General features: G+C 36.0%; 1 protein-coding gene across 5 annotated transcripts in view; it reads right to left on the bottom strand.

Moving 5' to 3' along the window:
- Window positions 1–394: 394 nt before the first annotated feature.
- The window catches only part of LOC135113782 (gamma-tubulin complex component 6-like), a 50,362-nt gene continuing 34,525 nt past the window's right edge, over window positions 395–16,231 (bottom strand). For 3 of the 5 annotated variants that reach the window (XM_064029395.1, XM_064029388.1, XM_064029368.1), the window contains exons 17-26: window positions 14,844–14,930; window positions 12,007–12,145; window positions 10,130–10,322; window positions 9,378–9,519; window positions 9,043–9,199; window positions 8,204–8,371; window positions 5,472–5,587; window positions 3,674–3,783; window positions 2,848–3,050; window positions 395–919 (exon numbers count right to left, since the gene is read on the bottom strand). In XM_064029395.1, the coding sequence (XP_063885465.1) occupies window positions 804–919; window positions 2,848–3,050; window positions 3,674–3,783; window positions 5,472–5,587; window positions 8,204–8,371; window positions 9,043–9,199; window positions 9,378–9,519; window positions 10,130–10,322; window positions 12,007–12,145; window positions 14,844–14,930 (1,431 nt within the window). In that variant the 3' untranslated portion in view covers window positions 395–803. Of the gene's footprint in view, window positions 920–1,673; window positions 1,709–2,847; window positions 3,051–3,673; window positions 3,784–5,471; window positions 5,588–8,203; window positions 8,372–9,042; window positions 9,200–9,377; window positions 9,520–10,129; window positions 10,323–12,006; window positions 12,146–14,843; window positions 14,931–16,231 lie in introns of all 5 variants that reach the window. The other 2 variants (XM_064029374.1, XM_064029380.1) reach the window with 2 other exon arrangements.

Below are 16,231 nucleotides of genomic sequence, written 5' to 3'. Positions count from 1 at the left end.
GAGGTGCCAATCCCTGACTGAAAGAACCAAATGGATTATCCAAAATTGAAGGACAAGTGTCTTAAAACTTGTGTGTGTGTGTGTGTGTGTGTGTGTGTGTGTGTGTGTGTGTGTGTGTGTGTGTGTGTGTGTGTGTGTATGTGTGTACTTCTTGCAAGAAACTTGCCACACTGTAAGGTAAAAGGTATATACATCATCAGTGAATGGTTCCAAATCTTTCAAAATTTCAGCCAAGATATATAATTGATTTATCATTTTACTTAGTCTTTTCCTTTCATTTCCTTAGATCATTATTCTTTTGTTTTCATCATTTAACTTTGACCTCTCTTTCTCCAGAATGCTCTTTCTTCTTTAGCTACCTGGGAATGAAATGGGGTAAAATAATACTCATTCACACAGTCTTTAACTTGCTTTACTCTTGTCTCTTAACTCTGTAAGCATAATGAAAATATGGCATGATGTTTGAAGGTGCCAAGGAAAAAATAAATCAAGCCAACAATGGAATAACAGTAAAAAATAGTTGAGGTGAAACACTTATTTTTAACACTGCTGAGATCAAATAAATATATCTAACGAATATAATCCCTACTATGATTCAACTATATATTACTAAGTATACTATATATAGCACTGCTTTATATAGGTAACTTTTGAATTGGGATAATTCAACTGGAATGGTCTATACTTTTATAGGAATGGCTAGAGACTCCAGTATTGAGGAATGGTGATCTATGTATCTGCATCTATCACAGAGAGAGAGAGAGAGAGAGAGAGAGAGAGAGAGAGAGAGAGAGAGAGTTGGGTTATCCTTCTGGTTTCCTTGTTTTCTTCTTTGTGTAGTACTCATTGAAATCCAGCAGGGCAAGAAGCTGCTGCTGGTGGGAGTTTGTCATGACGCGCTGCCCAACTCTCACCAGCACTGCGGAACACAACAAGCAGATACTTTAGACACAGCAAACACTTTAACTTATACAAGGAAGCCACACACCCACACTCCTTCAGTCAGATGGCACCATACTGCTCATGAATCCCACAATTTTGCAATCTTACAAACCACTAAAGTTGCTCAGCCACTTTTCAAACATTCCATTGCACACTCATCCAAAATTGCACCTTATCTTGCTTCCATCTCCCTTACTGCCTCCTGCACTTCCTCACAGGTTAATCCAAATTTCCTAATATGCTCATTCCTTGTTCTCTACTAGCTGCAAGAATGTCAGATGTCCTATCATTCTCTACTACATTCAGCATACTCTTATTCATATTTAAGGTAATGTACATGTATTTAATTATATTTGCTGAGAAACAACAATCATGCTTTCATAAAAGCTTTAAAGCACTCATTTAAGTCACTTTCATCACTTAAACTTGTTCCTAGAAGTGATGAAGCTTTCATACAGCAGTTTCACTGATTTATGTAATACACTTACAGCTTGCAAGCAGAATCATAATGTCATTATTGGAGAATATTATCTAACGAACCAAGAACATAGATGGCGGTAATTCACACCAGATAAAGTTCCAAAAGCTGACTCCTTTGCATGCAAGTATGTGCAGCAGTAAGATGCATTCTTTGGATGTTTCTAAACTATATTCCAAGTTGGGGTGCATCTTTATATTGTGAGTCTGAGGTCAAGCAAGCTAACATGGCTGACACAAAGACACACCATTACCTCCTGAAGCTTCTCCTCCTGATCCTCCAGTAAGGCTTTGAGGAGGAAAAGAATAAAGATGTTTACTTATAACAGTCCCATCATCACCTCAAGTTAATTTCCTGTTCTATCTAAGAAGGCTTTAATGAGCAAGGAATTCAGCAGCTAAATGTCACTAAAGAAATAAGTAAAGGCACATCATCATATTCTTATGTAATAACCTAGCAAACAAAGCTGATCTTTAAGATATTGTAATGACAGGAGCAGTTTTTTTTTTTTTTTTTTTTTACACTATAACACTTATCTACAAGTTAAGCTGGATATTAAGCTTAGATTGAAGATGCAGCTGAAATGAGGTTGTACCTGTGACAAGGGACTTCAGGCACATGACCCTTTACCAGACATGCCTTAATGACCACTATGACCCACAAGGAGTTTGTTCAATATCAACTGTCTGTTCACTATAACACTGCCATCTTCATCTCATTTATCATACTAAAGAAAGTAATTACTTTCACTTTGTGTCTGTACTTAACTGAGCTGAAACCCAGTATCATGGTAATGCATGGCATACCATGATATAAAGCTTACTGTGTGTATTCCTTTTCTTTTGAAAACAAAGTGCAGAAAAAAAAAAGCATGAATTTATTTTACTTTAACAATAATTTTCAATACTTTCCGTTTTCATTTTTTGGCCTGTTGTAGTAAAACCACACACACACACACACACACACACACACACACACACACAGCAGAACTGTTGGCCTTCTGTTCCTGCAGCACCATACATGCCCAGTCTTGATAAGATGAAAGGTCACAACTCACTGACTTAGGTCCTGTACCAGTTCCAAACAACTAAAATATAGGTCCTAATTGTCTTGACATGGCTAACAATCTAACTGCTGGTTGAGTGGTACTCTAACCACTACACCTATAAGCTCTGGTAATAAAAATCTAATGGAAAAGTTGCTCTCAGCAACACAGCATATTTTCTCTTAAAGGTGTTTTTATTTGATTATAGCATTTTTAATCAAGGCTAAATATATAAAAGATTAAACCATATAATATAGGTATAAGTAATCAGTAGAGTCTATATAAAATAGACAAAGTCAGGAGTAGTAACCATTCACACTTGATTTAGTCAGGAAGAAAAGCAGTGAAAATAGCCATAAAGAAGGTTTAGAACATAACTCACACTTGTGCAAGAAGGCAGCACGAGACTCAAATTCCTGGAAGGTGTCTTTGAGGGCACTGAAAGCTGGATGCACCATGACTGTCCCATCAGCATCCTCTGGCACCCATGGATGAGCCAAGAACTGGGAGCAGAATTGTAGTGTGCTGGAGAACACTTCCTTGATCAGCTGGTGAACTACCTGCCCATTCTGGGTCAGGAAGCACCTACAGAGAGAAAAAGGAGTTATCTTTCTCTCATACAAATGCCAAGGACTTCAAAAAATTAGCTGCTGGTTCCTAAATATTAAGTAGGAACAAGTTTTAGCTGGATTGCCAATTTTTATTCTGGAAATTTTTTGATACTCTTCATTTTCCATCTTCATCCTGCAGTTCATCTGTATGTCATTTTAAAAATAAACTAACCTTCTCCCAAATATTATGAGGCAACTTCTCTGAGAATACTAACTGATGGAACCCAGTCCAATACATAAAAACAAAGAGTATCAATGCAAAGGAAATAAAATAGAGTCTGAGACATATGCATTATAAACCTTCATCAAATTCAAATTCAGTGAGAAGGTGATGCCGTTTATCTATATGCCAGACTGAGACTTCTCGACAAACAAAGCAAGTAATGAGAGGGGAAAAAAAAAAAATAAATAAATAAATAAATAAATAAAAAAGTAAAAAAATAAATAAATAAACAAAAATGAATACAAATAAAATTAATAAATAAAACAATCCAAAAATAAGAAAAGAAAAATGTATCACATTAAGCTCAGTGAAATGATTTTATTCTTGATGATACCAGAATCCTACAGACTGCCAGCCAGCACCTTGGGCCTTACCTGGAGATGATGGCCTTGATAAAGGAGGCATGCAGGGAATACAGGTGGTCAAGGGAGGTCACCTTTGCATGCAGCTTCTCTTCAAGTCTGCTCCAGCTGATCTGGTGAATCTGAACAAGGCACACAGTTGTAATGACAACAGAAACAATTACGTATGTAAAGTACTCGTCATAAATATCGGGCCCCCTGACTGGGGGGGTTCGATACTCATGGTGAAAAAATCATAGTGCCCTTGAGAGTGAACTATTTTAACCAAAAGTATCAGCCCCTGCCATGATGTCACCGCATCTCTCAGCTTCGTGCTGCTGATTCATAGTTGTCCCCCAGTGTGCCTTGGGGTGTGCTGGAGATGTGCTGGAGAGCAGTAACCTGCTGCGACTTGTTCCACATCCTGATGTATTATTGCATAATAACATCTTGTGATAATTATGTTTGCTAATGTGGCTAAAATGAAAGAGTATTCATCTGAGACCATTGTGCAGATGGTGAGCCTCAAGGAAGCAGGTCATTCAATTAGAGAAATAACTGAGCAGTTGGCAATATCTAAGACAAGTCAAACATTGCTTATGGCAGTTCAGGGAGGAAGAGAATCATGATATGCCTGAACCTAAAAAATGGTCCAGGCACCCCAGAAAGCTGTTACTGTCTTAAGTGTCCAGTGGTCTTGGCATCAGACTCCACTACACACTTTAAGATAGTAACAGCCCTCTTAGTTGTCTTCCAGGGGCACCCAAACCATTTTTTAGGCTCAGGTGTATCATGATTCCCTTCCTCCCTGAACTGCCATAACCAATGCTTGACTTGTCCTGGATACTGCCAACTGCTCAGTTATTTCTCTAACTAAATGACCTGCTTCCTTGAGGCTCACCATCTGCACAATGGTCTCAGATGAATACTCTTTCATTTTAGCCACAGTAGCAAACAGAATAAATTATCACAAGATGTTATTATGTAATAGTCACGACAAGTTACTGCTCTCCAATGTACCCCAAGGCATACTGAGAGGCAGCTATGAGTCAGTGGCACAAAGATGAGGGATGTGGTGACATCATGGCAGGGGCCAATACTTTTGGTTAAAATGGTTCACTCTCAAGAGGACCATGCTTTTTTTGCCATAAGTACTGAACGCCCCCCAAGCCAGGGGGCTTGATACTTATGACGAGTATTGTAGAAAAAAGACAATTGACAATAATCTTTTTGACACCTTTGCATCTTCAACCCTTTGCACCCGAACAGTATTTACAAAATAATATATACATTATAGCTCAGTGTCATTCTTAAATGTGTTAGCAGAAGAGTGAGAATGGGAAAACTTTCATTTATATCTCTGATGACATATAAGCTTATAATTTATCCTCCTAATTCACTATTAAAATTTCATCTCTCTCTCTCTCTCTCTCTCTCTCTCTCTCTCTCTCTCTCTCTCTCTCTCTCTCTCTCTCTCTCTCTCTCTCTCTCTCTCTCTCTCTCTCTCTCTCTCTCTCTCTCTCTCTCTCTCTCTCTCTCTCTCTCTCTCTCTCTCTCTCTCTCCTCTCTCTCTCTCTCTCTCTCTCTCTCTCTCTCTCTCCTCTCTCTCTCTCTCTCTCTCTCTCTCTCTCTCTCTCTCTCTCTCTCTCTCTCTCTCTCTCTCTCTCTCTCTCTCTCTCTCTCTCTCTCTCTCTCTCTCTCCTGTCATATATCAAATACCCATTTTCCTGAACACCAATACCAGGTAGGTCTTTTCATCACATTTTTTCTTCAAAACTTGACAGTTCTAAATAATGTAACAGAAGGCAGCAGCAGTAGCAGCAGCACTCACTTGGCTGATGACATATGCTTGGAGTGCCAGTAGGAAGTGGTGCATTTTGTGGCGGTGGAGACACATCTGATGGAACTGTGGAGATCTAGAGAGGCGGCCCTCCTTGTCCTGCCGATCTGAAAGGAAGCAGTGGAAATCGTGAAGTATAGTGAATAGGTAGAGATAGAGATTTCTGTCTATATCTCAATGCAATGTAGTTTTTAATAAATAATTTGTAGTTTTACAAGATTGATTCAAGGTCATAATGGTTTCATATTGGTATGGTATTTAGTGGGCTTCTTCAAAACTGAGAGGTCTTGGTGTCATGCAAAAAGTATTGCTGAGCAGAAAGTTTAGAGGGTATGCTTTGTTTTCCCATAAGAATAAAATTTTTTCCATTTTTACACTGTACTTAGGTTTTTCATTTCATCCCTATATAAAAAGCAGTATGTATTTCATAAATATTTTATGTCACAAGACAATCTATCAGTAAAAATAAATGTAATACAACAGAAATATGATTGCATTTATTGTTGCTGGAAAGATAGTTTTTTTTTTTTTTATGTAGGAAGGACACTGGCCAAGGGCAACAAAAATCTAATAAAAAAAAATGCCCACTGAAATGCCAGTCCCATAAAAGGGTCAAAGCAGTGGTCAAAAATTGATGAATAAGTGTCTTGAAACCTCCTTGAAGGAATTCAAGTCATAGGAAGGTGGAAATTCAGAAGCAGGCAGGGAGTTCCAGAGTTTACCAGAGAAAGGGATGGATGATTGAGAATACTGGTTAACTCTTGCGTTAGAGAGGTGGACAGAATAGGGGTGAGAGAAAGAAGAAAGTCTTGTGCAGCGAGGCTGCAGAAGGAGGGGAGGCATGCAATTAGCAAGATCAGAAGAGCAGTTAGCATGAAAATAGCGGTAGAAGACAGCTAGATATGCAACATTGCAGCGGTGAGAGAGAGGCTGAAGACAGTCAGTTAGAGGAGAGGAGTTGATGAGACAAAAAGCTTTTGATTCCACCCTGTCTAGAAGGGCAGTATGAGTGGAACCCCCCCAGACATGTGAAGCATACTCCATACATGGACGGATAAGGCCCTTGTACAGAGTTAGCAGCTGATGTAAATGCCAATTTGTTTAATCATAAAGGCATTATCTTGTTCTCTATCACTTTTTAAATCAAGAATCTCTACTTTTCTTTTTTCTTAAAAACTATTAATGGACATTGTTAAATAAGGTAGCTACATAAATTCTACACACCACCATTAAAAACTTGACTGAAAACCTATGTGGACTTTTTCATGTGTCAACTTAATTCTCTAAAGTGAGAGAAAGTTTACTGTTTTTCATGTCTAAAAAAAAAAAAATAAATAAATAAATAAATAAATAAAAAAAAATGTTATCTTTGCAATGGAAAAAAAATTAATAAAGATTTACAAACCTAATATATATAGCTAAAAAAAAGAAAAAAAAAATTAATAAAGATTTACAAACCTAATATAGCAAAAAAAAAAAAAAAAAAAAAAAAAAAAAAAAAGTTCTTGCCATTATATGACTTGTATTATGTTATATTTTCACTGATTAATGGTCTTGTGACACTGCTCTTGTATACTGAAATGTTGAAGTATTTTACATGGGTAACATATGCTTCTAAATGAAAACAAATGGGTGTAATTTCTGTATGATGTATTTAATTATAAAGTTTGAGTGGTGAATATATGCAAACCTACAGAAAAATATTTTGATATCCTTTGTTTTCATCTAACATTATTTTTAGTTCCCTTATACAATGATAAAACAAAGTACTAGCAACATATTACCACAAAATTTCATTAGTACCGTATTTTACGGCTTATAAGACCCACTTTTTTTTCCAAAAAAAATACCCTGAAAAATACTAGTGCATCTTCCAAGATGAATGTTGTATTGTGAGGCAACACCCAGGCTCAAGGGAGCTTGTAAACTTGACTGATACCGACGTGGATTTGTATGATGAGTCGTTATGCTATGATGTTAGATTAAGTACTATTTAATTCAACCTTTTATATGATGTAAACTCATTACTTTGCTGTTACAAGTATTTCCAATATCATAATCCTTCCTGGAGCTGAACCACAAGCTTAGCCTTAAGCATAACCTCTGCCCCGTAGCACGCTCTGTTTATTATGGTACTGGCAGCGGCAGGCGGCGGCCTTCCCCCTCTTGATCTTGATTCGAATCATATAAAACGTTTGCTTTTATTATGCTCGAAATATATAAAATGTTTGCTCACACTATGTTCAAAGCATAAACAAAACGTTTGCTCACACTCTTTTGCCATTAAATATATCAGTTACCACCTGGCTGTCACACGTATCACAAACTTTTGTCCTGAAATTATCACCCATGGCTACTTCATCGAAACGGTTTAGTTATACTATTGCATACAAGCTACAAGTTGTACAATATGCCAAGACTCCTTGTTTTTTATGTTTTAGTGTTCAGTGGTCGGGTTTATGGTGAATGTGTTCTTGTATGAGAATAACTTTTTTTCTTAGAAATCTCTTTAAAATATTAGGGTGCGTTTTCCACGGTGCAGCGTCTTATAAGCTGTAAAATACGGTAACTCTCATCCCTTTAAAATCAAAAGAGTTTTGCTGCCCCAATGGAGGATAGAATTTCTTTTTACTTGTGATGATAAAGGAATATCTCCAGGTGAAAATGTGTGACTGAATAAGTGTAGCCTCTCAGTGGAAAATAAGTACAACTGGATCACTTACTAAGGAAGGATATGTGGATGAATAGGTTATCTGAGGCCCAGATGACATGGTGGAGTGAAGCAAGGAAACTCCATACACGGGAGTAAGAAGCAAGGGTGGAGTCGTCCAGCACAAGGTTGTGAGGCCATGTCACACGGTACCTCAGCTCAAGGCAATCCACCACACTTGCTGCTCATGGTAGTTGTTGGGAGGAAAGAAACAGTCAGATTAGCCACTCACAGCTACTGCACATACTTAAGGTTTTCTTCATCACACATTCTAATGATCAGTTCTACTAAAACTTGAGAGAGAGAGAGAGAGAGAGAGAGAGAGAGAGAGAGAGAGAGAGAGAGAGAGAGAGAGAGAGAGAGAGAGAGAGAGAGAGAGAGAGAGAGAGAGAGAGAGAGAGAGAGAGAGAGAGAGAGAGAGAGTGCAAATGGACTTACAATGCACATCACTTACACTATAGATTTACACAGCTGACACCCATTTCTGTTTTCATGCAGAGAAGTTCACCACTCAGTACAGTTGATTGAATATATGACAAAATATATACAAAAAAAATCCATGTGTTAAAACAAGTACATGGTTTGACTGGTATATGTCAGTATCAGATTGTGTTAAGATTAATAACTGTTCTGTCAAATGTTCTAATGTCTTATCTTAACTATTTTTGACAGAATACATGAGGAAGTTATAATTTTCAAGAAGGTTTTAACCTTTTGATAGGTTAATATGATGTCTGCACCATGAATGAGAAAAAAATACATATGAGGATCTGAATAATCACCTTTGTGGCTTTTGAAAACAATCCTAATGAGACCCAAAGTGCTTATGAACTAAAATACTGAGAGACTCACAGTTATGAGAGAAGGCAGGTGGGATGTTGGTAATGGCAAAGGAAAGATTGTCTGCCTGGCTACTGCTGCTCCAACAAGACTCTGCCACAGACTTGTACAGGATGTTGTTGAGCCTACTGGGGACGAGCAGTGTGGCAGGGCAGCTGTTGGGCTCCAGCTGAGGATTGGGGCAAGGAAAAAAAATATATAAATTAGGTTAAAGATTATGTAAGCAACGCAACACCAATCTAATAGCATATCTCAAGAGAATAACAAATAAAATACAGATGTCAGAGATTAGTTTATGAGAACAAGAAAGGTATTTTAGTCAAGAATTCTCTCTCCCAGTGCAGTACCTTCCCAAAGAGGTTGGTGGTGAGGGCACGGGCAAAGTGGGCATCGTGCAGCAACAGGAGGGAACGCAGTGCTTTGAAGTGGTCAAGAAGACGTCCTTCAACCAGCATCTCTGCCAGCAAGCTTTCATTCACCAACCGACTCCTGAAATTTTGCAAGGAATTAGAAGAGAATTAAAAAAAAGCAAAAGACTTTTAGGTCCTCACTAGGCTGTTTGATTTTTTTTTGTACACCGCTCAGCCCTAACAAGAGAAAGAAGTTGTAATGCACTGTGATTATTGCTTGTAAGAGATGGCATAAATGCTTCTTGGTATAGTAATGTGTTGTGTATATATTGTAGATTGGGAAAAAATGAGGAGATAATAGTAACAAGGATAAATATGTAAAATGATACATGCAGCTTGCACATCATGACACTGAAGTTCAGAATGATTCTAGTTTCTAGATACAGTGAATAAGACCATATCTATCCCCTCTCCTAAATACTGGTAGGGAGGATATGACTACATGGAAAACTGTTAAAATCAGAGAGCCAAACAAACAGAGACTCCCATTCCTCACATAAGTAGGGTGGAAACTCTTACTAGTAAAGCCATGAGGTAAAGCATGAGGTAAATGAGATTAAATGAACCATGACACAAGACTAGTCATGTCACTTATAGTAATGATGACCTATCATTTTCTTAATCAGCCTCTCCAAGTCCACCGCAGAACAAAACTTCTCCCAATGAAAAATGCAAAAGAAATTACTCACTGTGTTGTAAGGTGCATTCTGATGGAGCGGATGAAGTAGACTGGAACACAGGAGAGCTCCAGGGTTGAGGGTGCAGCTGTGGTGGTGGTGGAGATGGTAGAGGAGGTGGATGGTGATGTGATGGTAGTGGAGGGCCGAGTGTTTGGTTTGCCCCTCAGAGCACTACCAGTGATGTCCAGCAGAGGTTCCTGGTCTGTGTGGAGATAACAATAAATTAACAACACTTATATTGCACACTGTCCACACATTTTGGTGAGGATAAACTTTTCAAGTATGTACAGTGTGTGCAAATAATTTTATAAGAACTGACTAGAGCTGAGACAATCCAGGAAAATGTGTTTAAAAAATTCATAATAACTGAAAGAAGCTGAGGCATTCAAATAAAAATATGTGCAAATAACTTCATAATAATTGACAGGAGCAGAGACTGTCAAGCAAAAACAGTACCAAAAGTTTTATAAATAGTGATAAAAGCTGAGATTACCATGAGTGACATTTACCAATAACTTTATAATAACTAGTACTAAGTGAGACTGTAAATTAGAATGTGAACAAACAACTTTAGAGTAAGTGATAAGAAGCTAACATAGCTGGGTGTGATAACAAAAAAAAATTTATCATGATAATTGATAATGATAATCTTATCAGTGATAACCGACAATTGATAACTGATGATAAATTTATTGCCCAATAACCAATAAGTCGATAAATTCAAAATTCCAATAGTAGTATTGATAATGATATTGATTAAAAAAAAAAACTGATAAATCCAAATCTTTATTTTTATTTTTATCTTAGAAAACTTGAATTAATCTTGGAAAAAAATTAAATCTTCAATGTTTATCCTATCTCTTCACTAATGAAAAGTACTGTTTTTACATAAAACAACTACATTTGATTTTGAAAGTTCAAAACTTCAACATGCTCATGTTCCAAAAAACTATAATTATTGATTATTACTAGTTTGGAACCAAAAGTATCGGCAATACCGATGAATCAATAATGCAGGAAAAATAATAATTGGATAACTGATAACTCGATATCATTGTCACAATAACACCCACCTATGGAAGTTAAGCTGTTCAATGTAATATGGGCAAATAGCTTAATAGTAACTGAAAGGAGCTGAAGATGAAACATTGTTCCCACAAGTGATAGCATATAACCTATTAGTAACATAAGTGGACGTTATCACAATCAATTATCGCAATAATTCATCATGATAATGATATTGGGTTATCTGTTATCTGATAATTATTTTTCCTGTGTTATCGATTCATCAGTATCACCGATAATTTTGGTTCCAAGCTAGTGATAATCAATTTTAGTTTTTGGAACATGAGCATGTTGAACTTTCAAAATCAAATGTAGTTCTTTTACTTAAAACAATACTTTTCATTACTGAAGATAGGATAAATACTGAATTTGAATTTTTTACAAGGTTTTCTAATTTTTCTAAGATCAAGATAAAAATAAAGATTTGGGTCTATTGATTTTTTAAATTTAAAATATCAATATTATTATTGTTAGTATTGGAATTTTGGATTTATTGATTTATTGGTTATCGGTTATCAGGTGATAAATTTATCGCCAGTTATCAATTACTGGTTATTCCTGATAAGGTTATTGTTATCAATTTATCAGTCATTGTGTTTGATTTTTTTTTGTTATTGTGCCCCGCTATGATTAATAATGCAAGAATAAAATGAAATCCTGAACAACTATTTCCTATAAATGAATATGCCATAAGTGCCAGAAATTTCACAAGCAATAAGCAACATTAAGTTTCACAAAGAACTTGAAGTCAAATGTTCAGTGTGTCCTGGATAATTTATTTGGAATATTCATCACCAGCACTCATCATCAATCATTCTCACCCATCAGCTTCATGTACTCCAGGTCATAGCAGGATGTTTTGTGCTGTGTTGGAAGACTCTTGAGGGCGGCCTCCACCATGTCCTTGATAGGGGTGACCTCAGTTGGGGGGGTGCAGGGACTTGGGGGAGGGGTAGGATCCTGGGGAGAAAACATATTTTCAGAACCTTGAGACAACAAAGTCATGTTTAATGGTCTTCATCTTCCTTTGACTGAGTGGCTCAATAATAATGGTGTGGAGAATCCTTATGGTTATTTGTATTCATTTTTGGCTTAAGAAAATCATAAAGTATTTTGTCAAGCTATTATTATTATATATCATTTGTTTTTGACAGAAAATTAAAATTGTTTTATAAATTATTCCTTGATAATAGTGGTATTATGACACTGCTAACATGTGTGTCTAAAATATATGGCAATCACAAATTACATTCCTTCAAACCTCACTAATAAAATCTTCCTGGTTTTAACTACAATACTAAATCATATGAACTCTTCAGCATTACTCTAAATATACTGCTGTATGAAAGTTGCTTTTCTTGACATCATAACACAAATAACACTGATAGATTAGTAAACCAGCTTACTTATCATGGACAGCAAAATTACATAAACAACATGAACGTTTTGTTATCGTTTTGGCAAGGGTTAATTATACAAAATGACAGTAAAGCATAAAAGCATAAAAAGCTTATAATAACCAAAGAACCTGCAAACATAATTAATATCTGACTTGAAAGACTCACAGAAGCAGCGTCTCAAGGCAGTGTGGTGATGCATGGACACAAGAAAATAAAAAAATTTAGCTTTACTTAAATACTCATGCAACACCTACCATGAACTGGATAATGAAAAAACAGATAAAATTGCCTTGGCTGTCTAACTATACATGAAACACAAACATGGTCAAGGTATCACTCAAATATACATTTAGCATAATACATATAAAGCTTCACCATTCTTACTTACTTGATGATTCCATCTTATATGTTAAAACAAAAAAAGTCCTGACACAAACAAAACAGCATTCTCATCTGTCATATACAGTATGAAAGTTAGGGAAGAATTCCTTCATAACATAGAACTCTTGGATGTGTATGTTACAGAGGCAAAAGAACTGAGGAAGGATTCTCACCTTGTAAATTCTAAAAATGTGATGGTAGCTTTAAAAATTGAAACAATGCATGAATCTTTCTGGGATACTATGTATATACTTTTATAGATTAGGTATAATACTGTTTTAATGAAAAAACAATGTAAATCATCCCTTTATAGATTCCAAGAACAAGTATCATGACAGATATATGAAAAATTAGATACTGATAGAAGAAAATCAGCATTTACCTATAGGAAGAAAAAAAAAAAGTATAATTTCATTCAATTATGTCGTTAATAAACTTGCTGTCATGCAGGTGATACTTCTAATTAGCAATTGCATTTCTGTCAATGTTCTTGTGAGTGAGGTTCATCTCCAGCTTTAGAAGAAAAGATTCCTAAGGAAACCCTTGCTAAGAGAAGTCACTATTGCTTGCACAAAGTAATCATATCTAGAAATCAGTTCAATACTATAAATAGTTCTGCATTTCCTGGCAAAAATTCTTTTTGAGAAGTTCATGTTGAATTTGAGCTGTGGTCAAAACTATATAAGAACTGATGAAGACTTGTAGTTGTGGCTAAACAGTTAACTGTATCAAAACCAGAGGACAAAATGTACTACATATCACCAACAACTAAAGATACAGAATTGTCCTGATGGTGGAGATTTTCAGTGTACATCTGCTACCTCTGATAGATATTCTAGTGTAAGATGTAAGGGATGGAGACAGTTCAGTCATTGTCACTACCTTTACAAGACATTAGTGAGGAAGGTTTCAAGATTTTAAACAAGTGGCAAAAATACAATGTTCAAGTCCTATATTTGTGTGATATTATATGGTAGGACCTGAATCCTCATTTTCCATCACAGCATATGGCATATGAACGGGAGAGCTATCTCTATATCTAATTGCCCTTGTAATGTAACACAAGGTAAGATGCAGAGACTTGAGGACTCATCTATCAATCTATTTAACACCGTGTCTTATTAGTATCATGACTACTAGACTTTAAAATCATGCATAACAAAATATATAGATAAATAGTAAATCAAATCTTTAAGTAGTGAGACTGTGCATGTGCTAAAAAAAAAAAAAAAAAAAAAAAAAAAAAAAAAAAAAATATATATATATATATATATATATATATATATATATATATATATATATATATATATATATATATATATATATATATATATATATATATATATATATATATATATATATATATATATAAACAGCTGTCATAAGAAATGACAAAAATGACAAGAATTGTAGTGACAGAAGAAATTTTTTAGTTTTCTAATTCCTGACACATAAAGCACAGTACTCATCCATACCTTCACACAAAGACACAAACACACACATACTGCATAATTAGTTCAGCATTAATGTCACTTGGGAGGATAGGTGTTTGTGTTCCACTTAGGTGAAGAAGTTTCCACTGAATAGCAATCAGTTACCAAGATCTGCTGTGCCAAAAGGTCTCACCCTAACCCACAGATTAGACTATATGACTTCTAGATTCTCTTGAGGAGAACAATAGTTGGTGACTGTGAGTCCATCATGTTATTCTCAAGACTGTTGTGAGGTATGCACACATACACACAAACACACCCCTATACACACATACACAGCTTTCCTGGACTATAAGAGTGTGAGGTGCCATGCCAATCAGGGTACAGGTGCACAACATCAACAACCTTGAGGGAGGGAGGGAGAGAGGGAGTTGAACAACCTACATTCTTCCACAGCAGCTTATGAATGACCGCATCAGAGGCGTGGCCATGAATGCTGCGGCCGCGCTCCTTTAACACTTCCCCACCAACCTTGCAGCGTTAAGGAGGATGGAGAAGGGCCTATAGTATGATGGTTCTCAACAGCCAATGCAGTGACATGATCCCTTACAGACCTTGCCAACCATAAGTGAGGAATATTACTTCTAGCTAACTTGTTGGATTATGTATGAGTAAGGGTTTGTTAGGTTTTATGTCACATGTAAGTACTTTTGTATTCTCCTAAAGCCAGTGCTCATGTCTTTCTGATTGATCTATCGTCATTTTTCAGCTTGAGTGTGTCCATGAAAATATGACAAATTGGAGAGAGAATTTTTATGAGTTGTATTTGTTTATGCAATGGTAATCAAACTCTGGTTCTTGGGCTAGTGCTCCTAATTTTCTGGCCATCATCTATAGACCTTCTGACTGTTGGCTAAGTCAGACCTAGGAGAACACAGAACCATGTCACCAGTTATTGTAATCTCTGACATGATACACAATAATGCATATTAGTTGTGCTACTAACAATTTTCAAAGTTTGACACCTAAAAATTGATGAAAAATATTGTTTCCATCATGTATTCTTAGATGAGAAAGATTGCATAATGTTATTGAACAGGCATGAAAAGAAAAAAAAAAAAAGCAGATTATAAAATAATTTGTAGTTAGTTTGTTTATGGAAATGGAGCAATATTTTCATGGTGCAATCATGATCAGTAGTCATATAACCTGCCACACTCACTTGTACTGTGTTTTGTATTTTACCTTTATCTCAAGTTTTCATCTGCCGACACTTTATTATATGTCAGGTTTTTGAGGAAACTATCAGCAGATCAAAGGATTCAGACTGAGGAAAACACTAAGCACAGTAGAAATGACTGCAGCATTTTACTCAACTTTTGAGCATGACTGTACCTGCAAAATTCATGAAAACTATGACCAACAATTACAAAACAAAAGATATACAGATATAAGGAAGAAAAAAGTGTTAGTAAGTTGACAGACCAATTTCATGAAAGACTGAAAATTATATATTCTACATTCTTACTCAATCATTATATAATGATTCTCTGAAAATATGATTATGACATTTATTTGGCAAAAGCTCAAGTGAATGATCAACTGCATTTATTGGGAATGTCATACTAATATATGTTGATATGTATAATGTAAGATGATAACAAATGTGATGAAAAACAAGGACAAGAAGAAAAGAGCTTGAAAGCACAGAAGTAAAGAAGAAAGACAAAGAAAGCAAACAGAAGGAAATCTTGCATCAAACTGTCATGATGCAGAGTGCTCACTTTCAGGTAAGAGTGAGCAAGAGAACAGTAGTGCCAGAAAGGCAAGAT

The sequence above is a fragment of the Scylla paramamosain genome, chromosome 2 (assembly GCF_035594125.1).
Source record: "Scylla paramamosain isolate STU-SP2022 chromosome 2, ASM3559412v1, whole genome shotgun sequence".
NCBI lineage: Eukaryota > Metazoa > Arthropoda > Malacostraca > Decapoda > Portunidae > Scylla > Scylla paramamosain.
The sequence above is the reverse complement of the archived record's forward strand: the minus strand, read 5'-3'. Positions and strand labels throughout refer to the sequence as shown.